Source organism: Diceros bicornis, chromosome 12, assembly GCF_020826845.1.
Source record: "Diceros bicornis minor isolate mBicDic1 chromosome 12, mDicBic1.mat.cur, whole genome shotgun sequence".
NCBI classification, from domain to species: Eukaryota; Metazoa; Chordata; class Mammalia; order Perissodactyla; family Rhinocerotidae; genus Diceros; species Diceros bicornis.
Window position 1 is genome coordinate 76,743,873 of NC_080751.1, and position 27,057 is coordinate 76,770,929.

General features: G+C 51.1%; 1 protein-coding gene across 4 annotated transcripts in view; it reads left to right on the forward strand.

The window, feature by feature from the left end:
- The window catches only part of MYT1L (myelin transcription factor 1 like), a 161,194-nt gene that overhangs the window by 119,227 nt on the left and 14,910 nt on the right, over positions 1 to 27,057 (forward strand). For all 4 annotated transcript variants that reach the window (XM_058550695.1, XM_058550696.1, XM_058550693.1 and 1 more), the window contains exons 16-18: positions 2,405 to 2,488; positions 3,797 to 4,018; positions 26,539 to 26,630. In XM_058550695.1, coding sequence (XP_058406678.1) covers positions 2,405 to 2,488; positions 3,797 to 4,018; positions 26,539 to 26,630 — 398 coding nt within the window. The remainder of the gene's footprint in view (positions 1 to 2,404; positions 2,489 to 3,796; positions 4,019 to 26,538; positions 26,631 to 27,057) is intronic.

Consider the following 27,057-nt stretch of genomic DNA (forward strand, 5'->3'; position numbering starts at 1 on the left):
CCACACGCACACACAGAGAGGACGGTGCCTCTTCTAACCCACACACCAGCTTTCCAGAACACTGGCAAAGCCACCTGTGGAATTCCTAGCCCTACAGGAGGCATTCCAGGATTCTAGCCCAGCCCCTGTGTCAAGGTCAAGGTCTCCAGGTCGGTTACTGTCAGAGTCAAGTCTAGACCTAAGTTTGCTGTTGTTATTTGTTTTGTTTTGGTTTGTTCTGACTTATTTTCATCCCAGCCCAGGTCTCATGAGGCCCCAGAGCTGCCCCTCACTCCCAAGTCCAGGGAGCGATGAGAGGGAGAAGGTGGAGAGCAGAGCAGAGGCGAGCCAGGCTTCCCAGATGGAGTCCTGGACTTTAGCTTCTCTCCCCGACAACTGAGTTCTTTGTCCCGGGAGAGGGAGGAACAGACAGGGTCCTGGGGCAGGATGTGTAATTCCCACCATTCCTCCTTCATCCATTCACTTATTAATTCACTCAGCACATATTTAGCTGTCACCTACTCTGTGCGAGGCCCCGGACTGGGAACTAGGGAAAGAAAGGTAGACACACACACGGCGTACACACTCCTGGAACCAACAACTTAGAGGATCGTGTGGATCGGTGAAGGGACGATCACCAGCACACCAGGGCACCGGAGAACTCGCAGAACTGGTCATCAGAACGGCCTGCAGGGCAAAGAAGCTTCTGGAAGGATGCCCACCTGAGCTGAGGTCAAGCCCATGGGAACAGGCGAGCAGACAGAGCACCGTGTCAGCAGCGCCAGGGTCCCAGGGCGGGACTGGGAGCAGGCAGAAGCTGCGGAGGCCGGTGTGCGGACACAGGGAGCAGGTCGTGGACGGACACGGGAGGCAGGCCTGGCAGCAGGGAGCCTTGTATGCAGACGAAGGACAGGGCCTGACAGAGCACCCGGGTAACAGTAGAAGTGTCAGCTCAGGCAGAGCAGGCGGCCGGTGAAAGTAAGGAATTTCCAGACCCGGGAATCACAGAAGCCGAGACGAGACACTGGCTCTGGAAGGAACCGTCTCAGGGGCTGCAGATGGTCATGCTATACAGGCTAAGAGTGTCCGCTGGCTTCGATGTCCCGGGGACCCTGGCAAGAGCAGTTTTCATGGAAGAGAGACCAGGAGCCAGACAGCAGGGGGTGCGGCGGGCTGAGGAGTCAGGGGAAAGTGCAGACTCTGCTTTCCAATTTTTATCATAAAAGGGAGGAGAGACGTGAAGGTGGCCAGAGGGAGCGGATCGAGACCTGCTGTGTCTTCTCTGTTTTCAGAGGGAGACAGGCCACGAGAGCAGGGCTGGGACATGTGACAGTGCAGAGGGAGGGCCCGCAGGACTGGGGGGCCGGCTGGGGTCCCACACTCGTCAGCCCCTCGCTGAGGCCCTGGGACGCCTCGAGACCCCTGCACCCACCCTCTGCCTGTGGGGTGCTGCTTCCCCCCAGAGGGGCCAGGCCACTGCACCAACTTGGGAAAACGCTAAGGAAAGAGGGCAGTGATGGGGTGACGGGGAACAGCCCTCCCTCCAGGAGTCAGGCCCTCCGCCTGAGAATCAGCGTGCTTAGAAAGAAGCCAGAACTGAGAGAAAGACATATCCACGAGCTCAGAAAGACGAGGAACAGCCGCCATATCCCGCCTGGGACACAGCTGTGCCTCCTGTCGGGCTCCACTTCCACACATCCCGGGGCATCTCGGGAAATGGTCTGGCTCCTGGTTCTCACCTAATTTCTGGTTCTTCAATTCTTAGCAAAGAATCCCATTTATTCTACATGTCCTCATATATATATTCAATAGCCTAACAGCCTGTGGTTAGCCTATTGTTGAATTGAAAAATACACATATATATGTTCTGGCTGGAAAATTTCCTTTAGATAAATGCGAGCCTCTATTTCCAAAAATTTCAAAGTTAAATAAAATAGGCAAGTTCAACTTCTGCTGTACCTTCTGCAGATACCGCCAAAGCCTGTGCTTCAGGTAAACAGGAACAGATCACCAGCGTATCGCTGCCTCCCATCGTGGAAGGGCTTGGGAGCTGGCTGTCGGGAAACAGCCCCAGGAAGGAGGCCCAGGGAGGTGCATGTTCTCCGTCTCAGTGCCCCCTTTTCTGTGTGCTCGTCCATCCTCCCTCTCTCTCAACAAGACATTCCCCAGTTCGTTCCTGGCAACTCCTGCCTGCCTCCATTTCTACGGGCTGACCAGTTCCCCTGGCCCGCCCAGCCTCGGTGTCCTTGCAGGGGCTGAGGGTGCCTATGGGCTGAGAGCACACAATGGGGGACCCTCCTCTGGATGTTGTTTTCATGCCGAGAAGCACCAGCTTCTGGAAAGAATGGAGTCCAGCCCCATCCCTGGTGAAGGAAGTTTGCAGAACCAACAGTGCAGGTGTTTCTGAAATCCAGTTCTTCTTCAGCCTTTCAGGGTGCCCGAGAGCAAAGAAAAGTGGCATCCGAATAGCACAGAGCAAAGAGGACAAGGAAGACCAGGAGCCCATCAGGTACGTGGGGCACAGGAAGGGGGCAGGGCAGGGCAGCAGGTGGAGCGGGGCACACGCTCAGGGGACTCCAGGGAGCCGCCGTGCGGAGGAGCCACAGGTCTGTGCGGGCTTTAGGTGTCAGTCAACTGCAAGGTCAGACCCTTTAAACCAAAAGCCAGAGCACACCTGCTAGTGGGCCAGAAGCATCCTCTAGACTACAGGTGATGGAATGAGCGAATGTCCATCCATCTGATGTTCTGAGTAACCAAACACAGGAAATTTCCCTCGACCCCAGGGTGGAAAAAGCAGTTAATTTACTGGGAAAGGCAGATTCATGAGAGTATATGAAGGTATTAACCGTAACACCGAAAGTGAACATTTTGCTGACATTCTGGCTTGTGAAAATCCTTTAACTATACTCTGCCTCCCTCCAAGGCAGGACTGAGACCGATGGGTACCCAGGCGAGAACGGCCCCCCAGTTCACTCAGGTGTTTGCCCAAACCGATGCCCAGTGAGCCTGGGCCTCAGAAATCCATCACATAAACCTGGTGCTATCCTCCTGAAATTTTAATCTCACTCGATGTCTTTGGAGAAAAATTTTGATTAAAACACAACAAAATTCATTAAAATGAAAATTGGCGGTTCTGGTTGTGTCCTCGGCCCTTTGCTATAACCCGTGGTAGGGACGTTTCAGAAGCACATGCTGAACTTCTGCTCTAGCCAATGAGTCTTCCATTTATTCAAGAAAGTGCAGCGATGGCGCAGCGTGCGTGTGCCAACACTATCCCAGGAGCTTTGACTGAATACCATCTCTCTGGCTTAAAATCCTCTCTGGAGAGGTGTTGTATGGCCTCCAGAAAACACAGCCAAACAAATAAATGTTTTCTAGCTCCACCTCTTGAGAAGAACACAGGTTTCTAAAATAATCTTTTAAAAATAATTCTGCAATTTCCCATTGACTTTGCATTTTTCCACCATAAAAGCTGTGATTCTGTCCAAAAGTGCTGTCTTTAAGCAGACACCTGTATCTCACTTGCTACAACAAATTAGATCTTCTTTTCCTTGTCCATCATTCCTCACAAAGTGTAGACATTCTCTTCCAGAACAGCCTCCTCTTATCAGAGGTGGATCAAGTACTTCTGCGAGGCTGAAATGTTCCACGGCCCCCCTAGGTGGTATCTTTAGTGAACTTTTCCTTCTTTTCCTTCTGTTTGAGTAGAGCGATGGTTTTGTCCTTCATGTCGGGTTATTTTGACTTTGTTGTAGAGGCCCCCAGGTATACGACGGCCAGACAATAATGATGTGTGTCCCATCTGTCTGCTACCCAGATGTCCCGTTCCCGGGTGTGACGGCCAGGGCCACATAACCGGGAAGTACGCCTCCCACCGCAGCGCATCCGGGTGCCCCCTGGCCGCCAAGAGGCAGAAGGACGGGTACCTCAATGGCTCCCAGTTCTCCTGGAAGTCGGTCAAGACGGAGGGCATGTCGTGCCCCACGCCGGGCTGCGACGGGTCGGGGCATGTCAGCGGAAGTTTCCTCACGCACCGCAGGTGAGTGGCCCCTGTCTGCCTCCTGGCCCGGGCACTTCTGCTGGGAGCGGTCTGTCTCGCTGGTGTGACGTGAGCGCTCGCAGCTCCTAATTCATCACCCATGGCGAGAAAGAAAAGACGGGAAACTGTGATATCAAACTAACGTCATGCTGAGGCATGGGAAAAGAAGAAAAAACCTTAAATTTATTCTGAAAAGCACTAACTCGTTCCATCACATCTACACATCAGGACAGCGGTTTCTCAATGGATTTAATCAGGATCCACAGTAAGAAACAGGTTTTCATTTTGCACACGCACATGCATATCTGTAGCTTTAGTTATTCGTTTTGACTGAATATTGCGGGTGGCCACCCTTGAGGAAAGAGGGTGGTATTTGACACAGGGGCCTCATGTTGAATGCCTGGGCCAAAGATAGATTAGGAAATTTCCAAAAGAGCCAGTCAACCCGTTTATTTTTATTTGCCTAATTTAAAAAGAGATGCATGCGACTAGATTGTCTTAGAAGAAGAGGCCTGTTCTGTCTACTCACATGGCATGCGGCGGGCTCATCGTAGAAGTGTTGGGATGGGTGGTGTAGACAAGTCACAGAGGTCAGTCGAGCCCTTTGGGCTTGGTGCCCCAGCTCTGTGGACACCAAGCTGGGGAGGACGCGAGGAGGAAGCTCACTGTCGCAGGTGCAGGAAAGATGCCATGCGCCTGGAGGGTTTACAGCTACCCCTTTCTGCTTCTCTGTCGAGGTACTTGCTGCACAAACCACACACCGCACAACCTGCCTCCATCTGTAAAGCCATCCCCAACACAGAATGAACAAAAGTTGATACACGAACCACAGGAATAACGGTGTGTTCAGGAATATGTGACAATGAGCCTTAATGTTTTTTAAGAAATATATTTTTTTAATTATATGTAAAAGGAATTCCTGCTCAGGTAGGAAATCCAAAGGGAATAAACAGGCCTAAGGAAAAAAAGGATGTCCTTTCCCGGCCCTGGCCTCCCAGGTCACTTCCAGAGGCAGGCGGTCCCTGGGGCTCTGCTCAGAGAGAGCCCTTGAACAGAGACGCACACGGCCCTGCAGACGTGTCTGCGCCCAGGCACGTGGCTACCGCCAACCCCACCCGCACACCGTGGTTTTTTGTTTTTTATACAAATAGATCGCGATGTTTCTTAGGTATCTGCCCAGGACAAGGGCCTTTTCCCTGCACCTGTAAGTCCCCAGGCCTGGCCTGCGGTGGGCGTTGTCCTCACATGGGCAGATCTCCCAGCGCGGCTCAGAGCTGCCGTCTCCTGCCCCGCTAGTGTGTTCGCGAGCGCGCTGCCACGCGTCTCCGTTCTAGACGTGCGTGCCACCAGGAACTCTGCGACAGGCTCCCCGCCGCAGACGTCTGTGTGTTCCTGGGCAAGAGTGTCTTCAGGATTCAGGCCTAGAAGCAAAAACGCTAGTTTTTAAATTTTGACAGGCAGTGCCAAAATGCCCTCCAAAAGTTCCTGCTGTCTTAAATCTTTGGCTATCAGTACAATTTTTAAAACCCTGTCCATATGATGTGGGAATAAGGGTGTACATGCTTTGCAATGACACAGAAACAAGTTCCATTTGTCTGATCAGACATAAGCACTTTAGCTTCCATAACTCTCGATCTCAGGAGACAGGCGTTTGCTGGGGAATCGCTGGGTGTCCTGGACTATGGAGCATCTGCGGAGCCCTGGGTCCCAGCCTTGGGCAGCGGGGCAGGAGGTCTCCCCTGGGACCATGCCCTGTCCCCTCCCCAAATGCCACTGGGCCCTCACCCAAGACCCCTGTCTGACACCGAGCTACAAGTATCAAGGCGATCTTATAAAGGCTACTCCCAACCTCTCTGGGTTTCTGGCCTCTTCCCTGTTTCTTTTCTCCAAAGGGCACATCACCGGGGTCTCAGGCAAGGAGAGGGCAGTTGGTCCAAATGGTTCCCTCGTCCTGACAGGCTGGACAGAATGCCAGCATGCAGGCCTCCTTCAGTGAGGACAGTCACAGCTGACAGACCAAGAGTCTCTCCCTCCCAGAATCCCCATCGACTCGCTCTAAGGTCTGCAGACCAGTCACTCAGAGCGCTGTGGGCTTGCCCTCCCTCCTGTGGCTCCCCAGGGCTAGGCAGGCTCCCTTCCGGGGTCCCGGGCCCCTAGAGGAGCCACAGAGGTCCAGGGCGTGAGGGAATGACCGCACCCGCCCCAGGACCGCCCCACCAGCCATGCTGGGAAGGGCCTGAGGCCTTGGTCTCCGTGATTTCAACGTGACCTGGAGCTGGGAGGGCCACCACTCCAGTCTCGCGATGGAATCCCAGGTAGGGCCTACTTTCGGTTGGCAGAGCTGTGCAGAGGCTTTGATACTTTATTTCACTGGGGAAGCTAAGTCAGGACAGTCTGACTTCTACTTTTAGTCCTCTCTGAGGAAGGAGAGGGGAATCGATGCTGTGTAGGCGAGTGTTCTGAACCCACTGGTGTCAGGTGACTAAGCCCATCTTCCGTAGGGTCTGAATATGTCTGTGCGTGAGGAAAAACAGGGCTGGGGCGCAGGGGTGAACGGAATGAGCAGGGCCGTGAGCAGAGTGGACCTGCATTTTTCTCATTGTAGTCAAAAACATATAACGTAAAATTTACCATCGTAACCATTCTTAAGTGTGCAGTCCAGTGGCATCAGCTACATTCACACTGTTGTGCAGCCATCACCACCATCCATCCAGAGAACTCTTATCATCTTCCCAAACTCAAACTCTGTCCCCACTAAACACTGACTCCCCACCCTCCCCTGCCCCCGGGAACTTCATCCGCCTTCTGTCTGCAGAAGGGATGACTTTCAGGGCCTCATGTGAGGGGAATCACACAGCATTCGTCGTCTGTGACGGCTCATTTCCCTCAGCACAGTGTCCTCAAGGCTCGTCCATGGTGTAGCCTCTGACAGGACTCCCTTCCTTTTTAAGGCTGAATAGTATCCCGTTGCATGTTGACCTGCAGTTTCTACCCGTGGAACAGGTTTTCACTTGTTTCATTGGGCAGACACGACATTGTTCCCTGAGGGTGTAAGAGCAGTGATCTGGGGCAGGAACAGCTCAGCGGGGTCTATACGGTCTCCCTTTCCTCGGCCCACCGCCCTGCCTTGCCATCCAGGGCTGACCAGCGGTTCTCCCAAACCTTCAGGCCCCGGTCAGGCACCTCAGGAAAGACATCGCTGGTGCTGAGATGCAGGCTCCTGGAACACCACATGCTAGAAAACAAAGCGGCTTCAGAGTCAGAAGGAAAGACGAGACTGACACAGAAATTTCCTGTTTTATTTCTCTTTTTCCCCAAGTTGTGACAACCTAGTGAGATGATGAAGGATTGCCTTCTAACGGTGTCAATAAAAACAGTAGATGAAGCAGGAACTCACATCCGTGGCTCTCGGGTCCCACTGAACACGCTCACCCCACATCCTCTTCAAGGAGGTCACCCCACACGGGGACGTCCAGAGCCCCCGTGAGCTCTGGGCCCCCACAGTCCCCGTCCGCTGTGAAGTCGCTTCCACCATTTCACAGTGAATCCTTCATACACGTGAGGTGGGGGGACTTCCTCCCAGCCTGTTTCCTCAGCAGAGCTGATGGAAAGCACACAGAAAATGTCCTATTTTATCTTTAGGATAGGCCAGGTCGTTCTAGAAAAGCAGTGTTTAAAATGAAGACTAAGTCTTTCAAAACCAGATGTTTTCTCATATAAATCAGACAAATGTTTCTATTGAGACAGGCTACTGACACTCACATAATAAAAAATAATAAATTTCTTTTTTTTCTAATTATAGGCAGCACATTTTAAAAATACATGCCCTTCAGGATAAATCCATTTCTGCTATTTCTCGAATGTCTGAGGGCGACAGATTCTTCCCGCAGGGCTCGTCCCCATCACTAAGTGAAGGCCAGCTGTGAGCAGCACACAGAGGCGGGGAGGCCCCAGCAGGGCTGAGCAGCCCGGACAGGGGGCCCTTCCAGGTGCCAAGGACCACGTCAGGCTCCCAGATGCACAGCCACTAGGACGGAGCGATATTAATCGTAGGAGCAGCTAAGTTGAGATTCTCAGGTCAGACACAAAAGGCCAGCCCTTCCCAAACGAGGCCAATGAGCAGAGGTGGATCAAGATGCCCAGGAGAGAGGAGCCAGGGAATTCCGCAACGACAGTTAGAAGTCGTTATAGAAAACACCGATTGTATCCCTGAGGAAGCTGCAGGCCAGACGGCACAGCTCGGGGGCACACTCCTCAGGCCCTGTCCCAGCTCACACAAACCTAGGACAGGGCTCGGTGCAGCTGGGAAAGCCAGCACAGCCACTGCGTGGTGCGTGCAGCGCCTTCCCTTCCATTCCACAAGCATCCACGACGCACAACACCCGCCGTGGGAGGGCGAGTGAGACGCAGCCCTCAGCTTCCCCAGGCCCAGGACCTCACAGTGAAGACACATGCTTACAGGAGGACCCCGCACACAAGGCAGGTCAAATGGGATGAATGCTCAAATCAGGGACAGGATGTATGGGAAAGACAGATTTTAGACTCAGATAAATCAGACAGGGCATCTTAGGAAACTGAGACCCGTTAGGTATATTCCCAAAGAAATCTCAACCCATACCAACCCTCTGTCCTGAGTCCCTGACTGGTGGGTCAGCCCTCATTCCATGCAGCTCGCAGTGATGGAGCCGCCTCCAACAGCATCCCCAATCCCCGTGTTAGGTTCTGGTTGACAGAGTTGGGTACCACAGCCTCTGCCCTTAAGAGAAGAGGGAGACTGTGGTCTAGAGGAGACTGTGGATAGAGAGGAACCAGCACGCGGCTCTAGGATGGAGCTCAGGAAGAGAGGAGGAACGTCCAGGGCAGACCCGGTTAAGCAGACAGGCTCTACCAGGAGGAAAACTTGGGCTGCGTTTTGGAGAAAGAATGCCCTTCACCACAGGGAGGAAAGTTGCACGAGGGTGCTTTGAATAAAGCACCGAGTCCATGTTTCACATGCACCATCCTGGTGGCCGTGCAGGGTTTGACAGGGCAGGGAGGCGGGGGGCAGTTCTCGTGATCCACACGCAGGAAGATGGTGCTGGATCTTTGACATGGTAGAAAAGACAGAAGATTAGAGAAATGCTTAGGAGTAAAACCAGCAGGGCCTAGTGAGTGAAGGCTGGAGGAAAGAGGGTGCCAAGCCCTTGAGCAACTGCATGGGTAGTGATGCTACCAGTCAAGAATATGGGAAAAGAGGTAAATTTAGACAAAAATGGGCACATTAGCCTGTTTGGACTGCCATAACAAAATACCACAGACTGGGTGGCCCAAACAACACAAATTCATTTTCTCACAGTTTTGGAGAATGGAAGTCCAAGATCAAGGTTCCAGCAAATCTAGTAACTGGTAAGATCTGTCTTCCTGGCTCGTGGACGGCCACCTTCTCCTGTGTCCTCAAGTGGCAGAGAGAGAGAGCTCTCTGGTGTCTCTTCTCATAAGGCACCAACTCTATTGGATCAGGGTCCCACCCTCATGACCTGACTTAACCTTAATTATTTCCTTGGAGGCCCCATCTCCAAAGATAACCACACTGGGGGTTAGGGCTTCAACGTATGAATTTGTGGGACACATTCAGTCCATAACAGTGGGAAAAGATAATTATTTCATTTTAAATATGTAGGTTTGAGGTTTTGTGAGACTTTGAAGTAGAAACGTCCATCAGGCAGCTGGAAGTCTGGAGAGAGCAATGTAAGAGTCAGCAACATCTGGGTCAAAACTGGCCCCATGGCCACCCAGGGACCAGGAACAGAGTGAGAAGAGCCGCAGGAAGGACACCTGGGCAAACACTAACGTTTAACGGACAGGTGGACCAGGGTGAGGCCGTGAGAGAGACAGATGTGCGACAGGCAGTGTTTGGCCGGTGACGGGGCAGAGGCGTCTCCGAGAGGAGAAGGCGACTGCAGGACAGAATGGCAGAGAGGGTCCGGGAGAGAGAGAGTTTCAGTGATTACTGGACTCCAGATTTACGAGGGCGCAGACATCGGGAACACCACAGTCACTTCGGGGAGTGGTTAGAGGGGGCCAGGTGCCAAAAGCAGACAGAGATGGGTCAGAGGACTGCAGGAAGGTGTCCCGGAGGAGGATGTGACACCATGGAACCGTAGATGAGACGAGAGAACAGCACTCAGGGGTAACCGCAAGGGGTTGGGAGCAAGGACGTTTTCACAGGAGGAGAGAAATTGGATATGTTACTTATCTGAAGGAAGAAACCAGGAGATAGAAGGAAACTAATGACACAGAGCAGGCACAGGACTTGATGGGGCCAGATCTTGGAGGAGGCGAGAAAACCAAGGACGAGAAGGTCCAAAAGGATGAGTGAGGATGTAAGTGAGGAAATGCTGCTCTAGAAGGCCTTCTCCCCAGGAAGCGCAGACGTCAGGTCACGGCTAAGAGTGAGCGAGCACCTCAGGCAGACGCCTCAGGGAGGGTGGCGGATGCCCATCCTCAGGAGTATGTGAAAGGAAGCCATGAGCTGAGTGATGAATAATGGGGATGTGAAGGCATTGGTGGTTGAGAGGATGACGAGAGCAGGGTCCAGGATGGGTAGGGAAGGACAGAGAAGCTGGGACCACATCCAAATTCCTAACGTGCACCCACAGGTCTCCTCAACCCTGCCCTGCGTCTCTCTGGACCACCCCCCTCCACCCTCTCAGCTAGCCTCTCTGAGCTGCCAGGATTCCATACGCATCCTAGTATTTCATGCCTCCACCTTCGCATTACCCAGAGTTCCCTTTTCTCCAGCTGCCCATCTGCCCCGTAAATGCCCCCACATCCTTTGGAATAATGTTGCTCGATGCTACTTAGGGCTTATTGTGCACCAAGCACCTCTATATATTAACCCTCCTAATCTTCATAACAACCCAATGAAACAGGTGCCATGATTATCCCTGCTTTAAAGATTAGAAATTGAGGCAAGAGAAGTTAAGTAACTGCTCAAGGTCATGCAGTTTGTAAGTGACAAGAGTTCAACCCCAGGCAGCCTGATGCTCCAGCCCAGGGCCCCCCTCCCCTGTGCCTCTTCTCGACTCTGATCCTCTCTATCAACTTGATGAAACAGCCCTGACTGCTCTCTCCAGGTGGTGTGGTCCCTTCCCTTCGTGCCCATCACTGAATAACGGCAGACTCTGTCATGCTCTGTTGTAACCACCTGTTTGATGCATGGGGACCTCCTCTGAGTCCCCGCATCTCCACAGCACCTCACTCATGCCTGCAGGTGTCAGCATTTAAGAAATGCTTTTATGCATCAGTGACAACACATTTTTAAAAGGTTGATCAGAGTTGTGGTTAAAATAGGGAGAAGCTGTTTTCACTAGATGCAGATCGAAGGACCTGGGGTGTCACCAAAGACACAAATGTTTCACCAGGTGTGTGAAGGGTCCAGAGACGCGAGATTCCAGGACCACGGTCAGAGGCGTTAGGTGCGCGGGCAGGGAGAGAGGAAGTCGGGGGATGCCCTGCCTGGGTCTGAACTGACTCAGGGGGCTGTAGGCTCAACTCCACCTCAATGGAAAGACCCTCAGCAGGCATGGGTCAGGGCGGGAGGACTCAGGCACATCGTGGAGCCAGCAGATACAGGAGAGCGATGCAGGCTGAGGGGAGGGAATGGGGTAGAGGGATGTCTTTAACTATTGAACCTGTTTCTTTGTTATGTAAGGATGCTGAACATACTTCTTTGCCATCACTTCAATCTTACTCCACTTCAAGTAAGATTAGGAAGATTCTCCAAAATTAAAGTCACAATTCTAACACTGAAAAATAAATAAATAATCTTAGAAGTCATATCTTCTCTCATAGGGCTTGACCAAAATAAATTTTTTTTAAAAAATCACCTCCTAGACCCTCTTAAACCTTTTCCACCTGGACCATATGACCTGAGAACAGGAGAGAAAGGCTCTGCCAGCTTCAGTGTATTTTCCAAGGGTTTGTCTCCCTTCCACAGCCAGAGAGAAGACAAGAATGTGGAGGATCCACTGGGGAGATGGAGGAGAACATACCACTTCTTTCACATCCCCTGGGCAGAACCCAGTCCACAGCATCACCTAATGCAAGGGCCACTGGGAAGTGTAGTCTACCCGTGGGCTGTTGGGAAATGTAGTGGGCTGTGGGCTGCTGGGAAATGATGTCCACCTGTGGGATGCTGGGAAATGTAGTCTACCTGTGGTGTGCTGGGAAATGTAGTCTGCCTGTGGAATGCTGGGAAATGAAGTCTGCCTGTGGAATGCTGGGAAATGAAGTCGGCTCATGGGATGCTGGGAAATATAGTCTTTGTGAGTCAAAGAAGAGGAGGAAACCTTTATTCATCCTGCCTATCTGATGTTGAGCTGACATAGTTTTTACAAAAACGTGTGAAGTCAACCACAGCACCCTGAGATCTGTATGGTTCCCATTTTAGAGATGAGAAAACTAACTCAAGGAAGCCCAGTCACTTTCCTTCCCATGCCAGTAAGGAGAAAGCTGGGATTTAACCAGGGACTGTGCAGTGGGCTCCATCCATGGGCCACCTTCACCTCACTCACTCTGTATACCTGCAAGACCTAGGACAGGCTTTCACAGTGCAAGTACCCAAGAAACCGTCATTAATGAGGGCACACAACTAACTTTCTCCTAAGTTTCATTTTGGTCTCATAGGCTAGATCACTAGCTGCTCTCCAGGGTTAGATCAGGAAGCAAGGTGAGGCAGACCCCGCTCCACCCCAGCGGTCCTTGCCCCGTGGAATGCCCACTGCTCTGGGCCCACCACCACCATATCCATGCCTGCCAGTGAGTGTGGACGGTGGGGCCTTTGGCTCCCTCCCATGGCTGAGCTCCTGGCCACTCTCACCAAGACCACACACAGCTACAGACAGAGGACACTAAAGGAGCTTCAAGTTGTTCTTCACTCAAGACCTTCTCTGATGATAAATCCAAGTTCCACAACATCAAGGAATGAAAAATCGCCAGTCTGGTGACTGTGATCCAAGCTGTAGACGAGTCCTGGGCCCTTGCTGCCTCAGGAATGCTGAGGACACTCGCCTTTCCCAAGCAGACGACCTCTGCCACCTTCCTGCTCTCTCTGAGTCCCTCCTCCTGCGTCCGCTGAGGGCAGGGCAAGAGCGGGAGGGAGCTGGGAGGGCACGGCCTGGACTCCTCCAGTCTGGTGGTGATTTTCTGTTAAAGGCTGGCATATTGAAAATATCCTACTTTACATTAACACAAAAAGAATGGTCTCCTAAATTCCAGGTTTCTCTGTGATGTGCCAGAGATGAGAGAGGAGAGGGGGTCGAGGTGGCCTCACTCCAGAAGTAGGTGCGCTATGAGGGGATGGAGAACATTTTCACTCACGGCCAGACCGCCCCGGGAGCTCTGGCCCCGCGTGCGCCCCGCCTCGCTCCGCGAACCCCGGAGGCCCCGAGGGAGCTGCCAGCGGAGGCCGTGTCTGTCCGCCTGTCCGTCCGCCCGCCCCTCCCTCCCACCGGCCGCCCCCCAGCCCCCCCTCGCGGCGCGGGGACGCGGGCCGCCTCCCGGGCTGCAGCCCGCCAGCTGCCCCCTCGGCCTCTGCGGCCGGGAGCCCCCGCCGCCCTCACCCCCGGCTCCCGGCCCCCGGAGCTCACTCGGGGGCTCGGCAGGATTCACTCCCGGATTCTAGGACTGGGGTCCCCTGGTCTGGCTGGCTGGGTGGCTCTGGGGGGCCAGAGGCGCCTCAGCCCCTCGCTGCGTGGCAGTGATGCTCCAGGCAGCCGCGGGGTCTCCTCCGCGTGTCCAGGGCTGAGTTTCACGAGGTGTCGCCTGGTCACGAGCGGGACCGTCCGTCACAGGCACCCCTCAGTCAAGGAGGGGAGCGGGGCGGGGGCGCCGGGGCCGAACCTGAGCCTCCCCCAGGCGCACCGCGGTGGCCACCGTGCTGGGGTCTTGGGAGAAGTGAAAACCTTCACACCGTCTCTGCCCGGGAAACTCAGCCTGTTAGAATTTTATAGGGAAGACCACTGCGCAAGAGGAGAGTTAACCAGACGAACAAGATCATTTTATCTCCAATAAACAGGTGGAGAAACTGATCTCTTCAAACATTTCAGGTCGATCTGTGGTTTCATCTCAGGTACACACGCGCGCACACATAGAAAGGCTCCCAAGCGTCGTGATCAGCGTGGGGGCTCAGACTAGACCCAAGATCTTCTCACTCCTCCAGTCGTTTCTGATCAGCACAGCCTCACCTGGATTCTACGCAAATAGGAGGTTCTCAGGAGTATGGCAATTTTAAAATGTGATCCCATTGTATACACATTCTGCAAGTCTATCTATTTTCTGAGCCTGAGCTGGTTTCCGTCCTGTGCTCCTGTGTGACAAGAGCTTGGTCTGGAGGAAGCCAGCGCCTCTGCTGTCTGTTTTCATGGTGGGCGGCCCTGGAGGCTCCTAGTTCCTGTCTTGTCTGATCTGATCTCAGCCCGCAGGGCCGGCCCTTTGTTTCCCTGTGTCCAGGCTGGTGGGGGTGCCCTCTGGGTCTCCTCCAGCCCCGTGTGTTCCCAGGTGGGAGGGAGGCCGGCAACTGCTGGCACCCACAGCCCTTCCTCTTCTGCAGCTCTGGCCTCTTGCAGGATCACAATCGGATCCCTGGGTTGCGGGCCTCTCGGCTCTCTGCTCCTCCCTCTCCCTTCCCCTGTCCCTTCTCCCCCTCTCCCAGAATCTTGATCTAGTCGTGACCCTTCCTCCAAATCCACAGCGGGGGCCCTGACTTCTGTCCAACTCAGGCGGGGACTCGGCGTCCACGACACTAAACCATGAAACTCAGCCCTTTTCTCTGGTTTCAGCTCCAGCAACAGTCTCCGAAGGCAGCACATGCTTCTTGTTCAGCACAAATGGTGGTAAGATAAGTAGGAAGACCAAAAACACGTCAGCTAAGATCCTCTGACGCCCCCATGGTCCACCTCTCCCTGGGCAGCCCAGCCCCGGTACCAACCTGAGCCCCGGGGCGCCTCCCGCAGCCTCTCTGTGGGAGGACTGGCCCTTCCAGGCCCTCACGAGTCACCCAGGCCCCGTGCTGTCCGGCCCCAGAGCAGTCACACCAGGCTGACCAGCGGTGAGGTTCCATCGGCAGGGGGCCAACTTCCTCATGTCGCCTGATTCGGTTGGTACAAGTTTACACGTGAGCAGCCGCGGAAGGCAAAGCTCCCACGCTGGATGGCGCGGGTCTGAGCTCCGAGCTGGCCGTGGGCATCCTGCAGGCCCCGCACTGGGAGCTGGGGGTCAGCAGCCGCTGGGAGCTGCCACAGGGTCGTCGCGTACACTCGGGCTGCACGTTCCCACCAGGCCCTCCTCTGGGAGCTGGACCCTGGGCGAGGTCAAGTGCAGAGCCCAGGCTGGAACCTGTCAGGGCTGAGCTGGGTGAAGTCAGGACCGGCGACCTTCCTGCCACTGCAGCTCCCCCCACCAGGAGGCCGGGCTCCCCAGACACCCCCTCTCCTGTGTCTTCAGGGCCACAACGTCTCCTCGTTCATGGTCTTTCCTCCCACGTGTCAGTGCCACTTGCGCGAACTCACGGTGAAAGCTCGTCTTCACAGAACAGTCATGTGCACGTAGTAAAAAGTGAACAGACATCTTACGAGAAAATGGGGGAACACCTGCGCAAGGAACCACCGTGAGCACATTAGTTTCCTGAGCTGCCCTGACACTTTACCACAAACTGAGTGACTGAAACCAGCACAGATTTCTTCTCTCGCAGTTCTGGAGGCCGGGATTGGGAATCAAGACTCAGACAGGGCCGCACTCCCGCTGAAGGCTCGAGGGAGGCCCTCCCTGCCTCTTCCCACTGTGGTGGCTGGCGCCCTTCGTGTCCCTTGGCTGGTGGACGCATCCCTCCGTCTCTGCCTCCATCGTCACGTGGCTTCTTCTCCTGTATTTGTACCCACATTTCCCTCTTCTAACGCAACACCGCTCATTGGCTTAGGGCCACCCTGATCCAGGGAAACGGCATCTTGACCTGATTATTTCCAGACAAGGTCCTGTTCACAGGCTCTGTAAGTGAGGATGCCACCTCATCTTTTTGGGGGACACAATCAGCCCACACCAGTGATTCACACTAAATTTGGCCCTGAGCTTCCCGAGAGTCAAGCAAAAGGGGAGAGAGAAAGAGAAGCAGTTTCCTTACTGTCTGTTAGGACGAGGCTCCGTTGTCAGCAGCAGGAAACCCACATTGGGGCTGAGAAGGCAGCCGTCCTTTATCACAGAAACGCTCGTGACCGTCAGGACCCGACTCCACAGCTGACACTGGCACTTCAGCCTCAGCGCCTCCTCTCGTCCTGGACTGAGAGCGGCTCTCCCTGAAGGACACCCCGCCCGGAAGCTGTGGCGTTGGTTCTGCTTCCACCCCTGGACCAGGTGTGTTTCTGTGGCCACGCCTCGCCCGGCGGCTCCTGGGCCTCCCTCTCTTGGGGTTTATCACTGAGGAAGAGGAGACGGATGTTGGGCACAGCCTGAGCCCTCTGCCGTATGGACCGACAGAAAAGAAGAGAAAAGAGCATACTTTATACAAGGTACAACATGCACTCGTCCCCTCATCCTCGGGGGACACGTCCCGAGACCGCCAGTAGATGTCTGAGACCGCGGATGGTACCGACCCTGCATACACCGTGTTTTTCCTACACACATACCTGTGATAAAGTTTAATTTGTGAATTAGGCGCAGTGAGAGATGAACAACAATAGCTTCTCTTTGGCATATCTGAGTTGGCAGCATCACTACTCTTGTGCTTTGGGGCTGCTGTTGAGTAAAATAAGGGTTCCTTGAGCACAAGCACTGCCGTGCCCAACAGCCACTCTCTACAGCGACAAGTCTGAACGCACCCCGACTGGCTCTCAAATCTCAAATTACTTATTTTCCTTCCCAGTGAACAGTCCTCCCCCACCGTCTCTATAACCACGTGTCCCCGGACGTTTTTACTGGTTTAGCTATTTTCAGCTCTGATGTTCTCCTGAAGGAAGTCCCTTTTGGACGGATGTCCTGATAAACACGTCAGGCCTCCCATCTCCTTCTACAGCGTTTGCCTGGAACCCTCCCTGGAATTCCTGGTGGGCCAGTGCCAGACGTCTGGGCCGGAGGCCGAGCTGGTGCAGAGCTGGGTTAACTATTTGCTGCCCCAGCGTCCCAGAACCAAGATTCTATGGTTTCCAAGTCCATGCTCAGGGCAATCTAGTCTTAATTCAAGAAGTTTCCACGGTGGCCCGCTGTGTCTCCATCTCAGGACTCCACTCCCACCACACTGAGACCCCCCCGCCGGAGTCACTTTTCCCCAAGATCCCCAGACAGCTCAGGCCCCAGGACCCCGGTGCCCCTGCCAAGTGAGGCTGGCGAGAGCCGCCACTAGATGGCACTGCGTGCACGAGGACGCCAGCCACCCACCCGCGGGCTGGCCGGGCACTTCCAAAGCTGACCCACACTGGCGACAGGATCACGGGATCGGAATGGGGGGCCGAGCGTGGGCGTGTTTGCACAAGGCGTGTCATTCCATGGGCTGTCTTTGTCTCCTAATTTAGCCCAGGCTCTGGCTGAAGCCTCACGCTCCTGAAATGATGCTGTCGTGGCCTCTCCTAGCTGGCCGTCTCACTAACTGAAAACTAAGAAGCAGCCTAAGACCAAGTTCAGGTCTGAACCTCAGTCTGGGTCTAGGAATCTGTGTTGTACGCAGGTTCCCGGGTTGTCCTGCTGCCCAGCCCGTGTGGGGACCAGCAGTCTGGTGACTCTGAGAGACACTGGCCCCTTCACTTCTTCCGGCTCTGCATTCCCGAGCCTTCCTCTTCATCCTCCTCCATGCACCGTTCCCTAGCTGAACTCTGACCCCCTTATTTTCAGGGTAGGAATTCAGGGTTGGGAGACACCCACTGTTTACGACACTCAGTCTACGAGTGTTCTTGGAACTCCTGGCCACGCCTCTGAGAACAGGCCTTGGCGATGAGGGGAAACCAGGAAAGATAACTGAGGATGGAAACTAACCCACGTCAAGGGTCGAGGCCTCAAGGGATCCTGGGACCCGAGTGGAAGGGACTCCTGACTGGCTGGGGTTGGGGGCCAGGACTCCCAAGAGTACGGGCCCTGACGGGCCCTGTTTTGTAACAAAGGAGTGAAGCAGAGTTGGGAGGACTGATGGGGGCAGAGCAGGAGAGCAAAGAGACACAGACACGGGCTGCACTGGGGCATCGGCCGGGCTGCGGGTGGGAGTCGTCCGCTGGTGCGGAGACCCGTGAGAAGACAGAGGGACCCGCCAGCACTCAGAGGCCACTAGGAAACTGGTCATGCCTTTGCACACTGCTCTGGAGCAGCTGCATTCCCCAGGAAGGGCGGGTGGCATGGCAGAGATGAGCTTTCCGGGGTTCCTTCAGGGTGGGGTGCAGGTGAGCTGGGTGGGAGCCAGGCTGAGGCCCCCAAGACCAGCTAAGGGACAATCACCGGGCACTTTGGTGATAGTGAGAAGAGGAAGGGACAGGTCTGAGGGACAAATTGGCTCAAGAAACACCCATTAGGCTGGTCACCAGGTGCACAGCGATGAGGGGGAGGCTGGCCTTGGGGCGCCAGCATCAAACCCCCTTAGGAGAACAACTCTGCTCATGGGGAGCCCCTTGGTGCCTTCCAGTCACCCACCCGCTGCACCATCGGGGTCCCAAAGCCTCTGTTTCCTGGGGTTTTCTGGGGGGCTGACCTCAGGGAAGGGAGAGGACAGGGCCTGGGGCTGGTGATGCCCCTCTGGGTTGAAGTCCCCGCTGCCCCTTCCCCTGTAAATCTAGAAACACTGTTAGCACACAGTTCACGCCGGCGAAGTCCTGGGAAGAGCAACAGACGTGGTGGTCACTGAGCATTGCAGGGTGCTCCAGAACAGAACCAGACACAAACATCCCACCAAGGTCGCATCAAAGACCACTTCAGTGGGAACATGAAGAACAGTAACAATATTTGTTGTACAAGATATGTTTTCCCCAAATGACTGCTGACATCCTCATATATTAGAAAAATCTGTCTGAAGTGTTCAGAAAGCCTCCTTATATTAATGTCACATTGAGTAGCTGTTCCTAATAACTGTTGATGCAGATAATCCATAACCAATCTATAAATCAGAATTGAGGTGAGTTGATTATGAGCCAGATCTGAGGACCATATAGCCCGGGGCCTTCCTTCCCCAAGGAAAGAAGGGCACCAAAGAAGTGGGGTGTACAGAGCGGTTATATGCCATCAAAGAGCATGTATCACACATGATTGGAATGTCCCTTTTACAATAGTCACAAGATTGCCCTGTCAGATTGGCCTGCCAGGATAGAGATTGATGGATACTGCAGGTAGCAGGTCTGCTGTCTCGAGTTGGGTGGTCACAGGATGAGTGCAGCAATCAAATCCCAGCCTAGGGAGAAATGCTTATCCTTACAGAAATGCTCAGTGGATGAAGTTGCATCCTCATGTTAAGGGCATTTGTTCTTGTCTTTGGGACATGTTAGTTGCTTAAAGCAGATATACAATGCATGTTCAAAGGCCACGGTCAGGCCCTTTTGGAAAAACAAGGTCAGGCCGAAATAGTTTACACTGAATGGCTTCCTCATATACTCCAGTATGTCCTGTTGCTTGCCATTTATTTTTCCTTTTCCCCCTTTTGATCTATAATCTTTCAATAGAAAGCATTGATGATCAAAATATTGTCCCTCGGTGCCAGGGTGGCTGCTGCCTGCCCCGGGTCCATCATGTCCCTTGCTGCCAGGCTTTTATCTCATTTATTTGCCCAGTTATCCACGTTGGGGGGAATTAATCGGATATAGCGGACAAGCATAAAGGTATATATATTATCAGAGGAAGGATTTCATACATTTTAGATTAATTTTAGGTTGTTGCACACACATTGTATATGTGCTTTTCTATGACTCCTTATGTTTCAAGCACAGTAACAATGATAATAATTCAATATATGTTGAAAAGATTAGTTTTAAATGGGTTCTTAGGCATAGTACTTATCAGAGAAGGAAATTTGTCCAGAGTTATAAGATCCATGGACCAGCTCAAGTTTCATTACTCCAGCTTACATGTCAGTCTTACAACACTGAGTAAAGAAAACGGCAATTAGTTTGAATATTATGACTAGTACAAGAATTCCAAGAAGTAATAGAAATAGGAATTGCTCTCTGGATCAAAAAAGGGAACGGGTACTGTAAGGGAGCCAACGAAACAACTCAAGACCGGGTGCAGGATCACTTAAGGCATTCACCTGCTTTTTCATGTGCTTTAGCAGAGATGACACATGGGAAGACTCGTCAGGTATAAACCCAGCATTTAGTTTGAATGATATATATATATGTACCACCTTGGGATGCAGTTAAAATATCTAAGGCCATAGTATTTTGAAGAACAGTCTTTTTCATTAAAGACATTTTAGTATTTAATAAGGCAATTCTTGCTTGACTGTCATTAAGGGCTTGTGTATGTGGTATGACATCCTTTAGCCCCAAAAAGGAACAAATATAGCTAGCTGCTCAGTGGTCATACCAGTGGAACACTGAACGAGCCCATCTGGCCTCAAAGGGAGGGAGATTGGCAACAGGTGTTAGTTCAGTGTGAATCCTTCCCTGCATACAAGAGAAACTCAAGGTGCAGTGTTTTAGTCACCCAGGCTGTAGCCAAGGCCAGAGATTTGTTGCACATAACCACTGAGTTCCACTAGAAGCCATCCGATAGATGCCTGGCCTTCGAGACAAGTCTGTTCCAAATCTATCGCTTTCGTTAAGTATGAGAGTATTTTGAAAACCTTAAATGGAACAATTATAAAATCGGTATACAGATTAAGCATAACAAAAGTTTAAATGAGGAGATATAAGGTTAGGAATACAGGCCTGGTCTGGAGTCTTGGGACAGCTGTCTACAACAGGTGCTGTCTTCTTCTCATCCTGGTTTGGAGAGATTTGTATTGGCCAGTTGAAGTCGGGTATCAGAAATAGGAAATGACACACGCTCAAGTGGAGAAACCTCTTTTTAAAACGAGAAATGTGAATCCGTGAGTCTATGCCTTTTGCTTCTGTAGTGCATGAATTGGTTAAAAATACCTCGTATGGTCCTTTCCAACAGGGCTGCAAAGAGTTTTTTATTTGATGCCTCTTCTGATAAATAAATTCTCCTTAAGAAAGATCCTTAAGGTCTGGGAGCTCTCTGTCAAAAGAATCAACTACCAACCTCTTCTTCTTTTTTTTTAAGTGTCTCAATGAGACCTTGACAATAATTAAGATATTTTCTTTAGGCAAAGTTGGTTCATACATTTTTTTGTCTAATTGCATAGGCCATCCAGTTATTATCTCGAAAGGAGACAGCCGATGTTCACCAAAGGGTGTAGATCTAAGATTGAGGAGCACTAGCGGGAGACCTTTTGGCCATGAGAGATTAAATGCTTCTGAAAGCTTTGCCAATCAAGTTTTGATTGTGCCCTATAGTTCTTTCCATCAATCCTGAGGACTGGGGATGATAAGCACAGTGGAAATGCTGTATTTTTGGCCAAATATTACAAATGGATTTCATTATTTGTCGAGTGAAATGAGCTCCCTGGTCGCTATGTAACTCAGTAGAAATTCCCCAAACAGGAATTATTCTCTCTAATAGTACTTTACCTACTGTTAGAGCCCTTGCTCTTCTGCAAGGAAAGGCCTCGATCCAATGTGAGAACACACAGATCATTACAAGATATATTTATATTCTTGAGATGGTGGCATTTGGACAAAGTCCAATTGCCATACCTCAAATGGTCCCTTAGGAAAGGGAAAGTGGCCTTGTGATTCATGAAGTAGTTTCCCTAGATTATATTTCGGGCATATAACACAACGAGTATAGCTTTATGAGCCACTGTGGGAGAAAGTTTTCAAAAGTATTGCTTTCCCCACAAAATTATTTTTTCAGGTGCCCAATGGGTTAATTAGTGTATATCCTGGAGCAGTGGCAATTGTGCTCCAAGAGGTACTATGGGTTTTTCCTTTATTGGATCTAAGCATATCTGTGAGGGGGTATCAAAAATTCCCCCTTTTGACTGCCATATCTGTTTCTTTTCTTCCATGGCAATTTCTTGAGCCTGTAGAAGGAAGTCTTTTACTGGGTTAGCAGAGTTAATAGGAAGTAGCAGGCATTCTCAAGGCTGAACAGAAAATCCAGCTTGATAATGTCTTGCTTAACATTTAAGCAAGACCCATCTGTAAACCAAATTAGATAATAGAATGCAGTCGTGGTCTTTTCCTCTTGTGATGTTTGTAGCAGGGTAGCAGGGTTAAAATAGTGAATAATATTTACCTATGCAATATAACCTAAGAAGGTTTATCATTTACTTGACAATGCTTCCCATGCAATTTAGCATGCCAAACAAGCCAAATTAGTTTAGTATTTCCCTCTTAATGGAAGAGAAAATAAATTTCTTTGAGAAGTCCCAGGGCCCTTTGAAAAGTCTCAAAGAAAAAAGTCAAAAGAAAGACTTTACTTAGGATATGAATTTTGTGGAGCTTGTCAAAAATATCAAAAGCTTTTAAAACACTTGGTCAGACAAAATCAAGGGGCTGCTGATCTTGTCACAGTGAAACAATGCTTAGTTATCCGTTCAAACAAAGTGACAACAGCAACAGTCAAGGTCAAACAGCATTTAAACAGTCAAAAAAAAAAGCCTTAATAGAGAGACCTCAGTCTTTTGAACATAGGAAATTACATTAACAAAACATAGATCTCTGTCTTTTAATTAACTTACTCCAAGGTAAAGAAAACCTTTTTATATAATAACCTCTATCAAGAGCAGACTAAGAGTCTAAGAAAATTATCCTTTTAAAAGAAAGAGACATGGGCCAGCCCCACGGCTTGGCGGTTAAGTGCGCGCGCTCCGCTGCTGGCGGCCTGGGTTCGGATCCCGGGTTCGCACCGACGCACCGCTTCTCCAGCCATGCTGAGACCGCGTTCCACATACAGCAACTAGAAGAATGTGCAACTATGACACACAACTATCTACTGGGGCTTTGGGGGAAAACAATAAATAAATAAATAAATAAATAAATAATTATAAAAGAAAGAAAACTAAATTTTAATTTTTTGCACCAGATTACTTCTGATATTAAAACTTATTCCCTTAATTAAATTTATTTTAATCTTAGCCAATTTGACCATGTATAAAACTGGGGGTTCCTCTTCAGCAAACTTTCTATAAGTTTCTTTTACATTAGCATTTCATGGCTTGGCAAATTTATAAATACTTTTTTTTTTTAATTTATAATTTTTATTATTTTTTTTTTAATTTATTTTTTTTTCCCCCAAGGCCCCAGCAGATAGTTGTATGTCATAGCTGCACATCCTTCTAGCTGCTGTATTTGGGACGCCGCCTCAGCATGGCCGGAGAAGCAGTGCATCAGTGTGCGCCCGGGATCCGAACCTGGGCCACCAGCAGCGGAGCGCGCGCACTTAACCGCTAAGCCACGGGGCCGGCCCTATAAATACTTTTGATAATTTTTAAAAATACATTACTTCATAATACAATCTTTTAATAAAACTCGACATGTTTACCAATAGACCCAAAACACCTTTTAGTTTCTCTGTAATAAGCCAAAAGTAGATAAAAGTATATTTAGCAATCAATGTCTAATATCTTATCTTATTTGGAAATGATCTAGATACTCAATGAATTTTTATCATTTCATTTAACCTAGCAAAACCTCAAGGTTTCATGCTGCCAGAGAGAGTTTGGAAGCTATTTTAAGTACGTACACCATGACACGTGATTATTGTTAAAAGTTCACCCGACACTCATCTTTTTCACGTCGATTTAGTTGCTTGTTCCCAATAATTATTTCGATTGCCCACAAGACTTCATGAGACATTAGATAAAATTAGCTGTCATTTAAGTTATTATTTTTGTTAACCAGTTTTGTAATAGAAGTAACATCACCTTATTTGACCAATAAATGTAGAAAGAAGGCTGCACGTCTGCATCATATCCAATGCCAAAAACCAACAAACTTAAATAAGATTTTATTTACCAAAGATTATTTCATACCACGTTGTCTTGAAAAGCATTTGGGTTAGTTGCATTTAGAAATTTATTTTTTTTTTTTTTTTTTGGTGAGGAAGACTAGCCCTGAGCTAACATCTGTGCCCATCTTCCTCTACTTTATATGGGACGCCGCCACAGCATGGCTTGACAAGCAGTGCATTGGTCCACACCCAGGATCCGAATCCGCGAACCCTGGGCCGCCAAAGCGGAGAGCGCACGCTTAACCGCTGCACCACCGGGCCAGCCCCCAGAAATCATTTTTGTAAGCACTTACTTTAAGCCAATTAAACAGAGCTCTTAATTTTAGCCATACCATCCAGAGATAAAATATTACACACATATACATATAGACACACATAAACAACAGACAAATGCAACAAAGATTTTATAACCTCTGTTTTAAAAATTTTAGTGGTTTGTGTCTGCAAAAGCTTCTTTTCCCATTTTTTTTCTTTCAGTCTTAGGCCCCTTTTTTTTTAAGCACGTGTGCAAGTCTCCAGAGCTCGGAGGGGGAGGCTAGCCATTCGGGAATTGGTCAGGCTTTTTAGAAGCTCGATTTCCCGCTTTTTTTTAGTTTTACTTTGCTATAAAGTCTGAACAATTTCTAGGGACTGTGTAGTGGGTCAGAAGTGTGCTGCTTGTGAGTGTTACTCGCTAAAGAAAGGTCGTAATCACTCTCTTACGTGCCTCGGTTTTTCCCGCCCACAGCCTAATACCACCGTGGGGGCTTGGAGCACAGGTGACCAGCCCTTAGGCACTTCCCCAGATGAGCCTTTAATTAATTAATGTGAATGATAGTGGAGTTCCCTATGGGACCGCTGCACATAGTTAGGATTGCCTCTGACGCTCCCGCTGAGGTTCTCAGTCACCTGAGAACACCTTTTGGTCGGGAGGAGCAATGTCCCTTTTCTTCAGAGCTGAACACAATCAGTCTCTCATTTCTCTATCAAGCAGTTTGTTCAGAGCTTGTAAACACAGTTCTTCCCAATTTAAAGCCAAATTTGAAAAGGTCAGCACGCCCCATTCACTCCAACAGTTCCTCTAGTCTCCCCTGGCCTAGGACATTCCCCCTAGGCTTCTCTTTTCTAGTAATTCCCCCTAGGTACCTCTGACGTAGGGTATGTACCAGTCCCCTCTTAAGACACCTAGTCTTAAGGCTTGAAACAGCTCAAATAAACTCTGGACCGTCGACTTAAAATAAGGAGGTCCGGGTTTCAGGAGAACTCACCAGGGTCACCTGAAGAATGCAGTTACCCAGGGGTGCTCAATGGGCCCAAATGCCGGTTCAGTATAGATTCCAGGTGGTCTCTGGTGGGTTTCTGTGAAATCCTGCAGTGACTATACCAAGATAATCATGTAATGTATGCTACTGCTGGGTGTTGGGTGGGTGTAGATGTGGATGAAGCCCTAACGCAGCATCACTGTGCTACAGACAGGGCCCACCCAGCACTGAATATACGGATGAAATACAGAATTATACATACGTGACATAAACATATAAATTATACACATATACAGTTTTTCATTATATCGGTATGTGAAGTGCCAGGGGGACCCTGACACGAGTACAGAGGGATCCTTTGGATGGCAACTGGGGTGAGGGGTGAGGGATGAAAGGTGAGGGATGAAAGGTGAGGGGCAAGGGGTGAGGGGCGAGGCAAGTGAGACAGGGCCCAGGTTTGGACTCCATAGAAGGTGCTCAGGACGAGAACATCGTCCTCAACATGTCCACAGCAAGAAAGAAAGGAGGGGGATAGCGGTCCTGTGAACGTTGTCAGACCCCTCGGTCCATTTCCATAAGTGGGGTGCCCGTGGGCCGGAAGGGACTACTGTCCATCAGCAAAGTCAGGAGATGACGGGGGCTTGAAGCCATACGTTTGATGACACTGGCACTAGCTTTAGAACGTTTAGGTGAGATGTTGACATTGAGGCTCTGTTTTTACGCCTGAGTTTCCTCCAGAATAACTCCGGGGAGCGGGAGGTACAGAGGAATCTGGATGCGCCGAGAGACAGTGATTGAATCTGGGTGTGAGCTCGTTATTCTGTTCCTTTTGCTTTTGTTTGTTTGACTTAAGTTTTGAATTCAACCCTTGTATAAGTTTGACACTTTCCATAATAAGAAGTCTTTTTAAAGCAAGGTTGTCGCTCCATAAAAATCCCAAGAAGCCCTGCAAGGCAGACAGCAAGAGGCACGTCTCCCTCCCACCCCAGAACCCCAGTGGCGGGATCCCACCCCGAGGTCACCCTGCAACCTGTGTGCTCAGGTGCCGTCCACAAATGCGCGAGAATCCACAGACAGACACATCAGCCTGGTGCACGTAGCTGGCCAGGCTGTGTTCCCTGGTCGGGCGGGTTTTCCCGTTTGCAGACGGCAAGCGGCCTACTGAAGGATGCGGTGACATGCCTTGCTCCTGACCCCTTTCTCCGCAGGGCCTGGGGCTCTCTCGAGACCGTGACTAATGCTGTCCTGTCTTGTCCTCAGCTTGTCGGGGTGCCCGAGAGCCACGTCAGCCATGAAGAAGGCGAAGCTGTCGGGAGAGCAGATGCTGACCATCAGACAGCGGGCCAGCAACGGTAACCGCCCAGCCGCCCCGCCGCTCAGTCCCCGGCCTGACCGGAGCCAGGCACGGTCACAGCCGGCCTCGCAGACAGCGGAAGCAGAAACAGTTCTCGCCCTGTCTCTGACGCCAGTCCAGTGGGGGGAGCAGTCTCTCCAAAAGCTGTCCCCCGACTTCACCTCTCATCAGAACACAAGCCGAATTCAGAGGGTGCCCCCAGAATCCACGGCAGCTCCCCAGGCCCTCCTCCCGGGTCCTCCCCACAGAGGAGCAGAATGCGGGCTCCCTTGGGCCACACGCAGCAAAAACACAGCACCCCATCCCCTCTCCTCGCTCCCCTGCACGCTGGGCTCTCAGGGGCCTGATGTTCTTGAATCCTCCCACTTGCCTCCGTGCTACCCACCCACAGGGCGTCTTGTGTAGAAAGTTCTAGGGGGAGGATG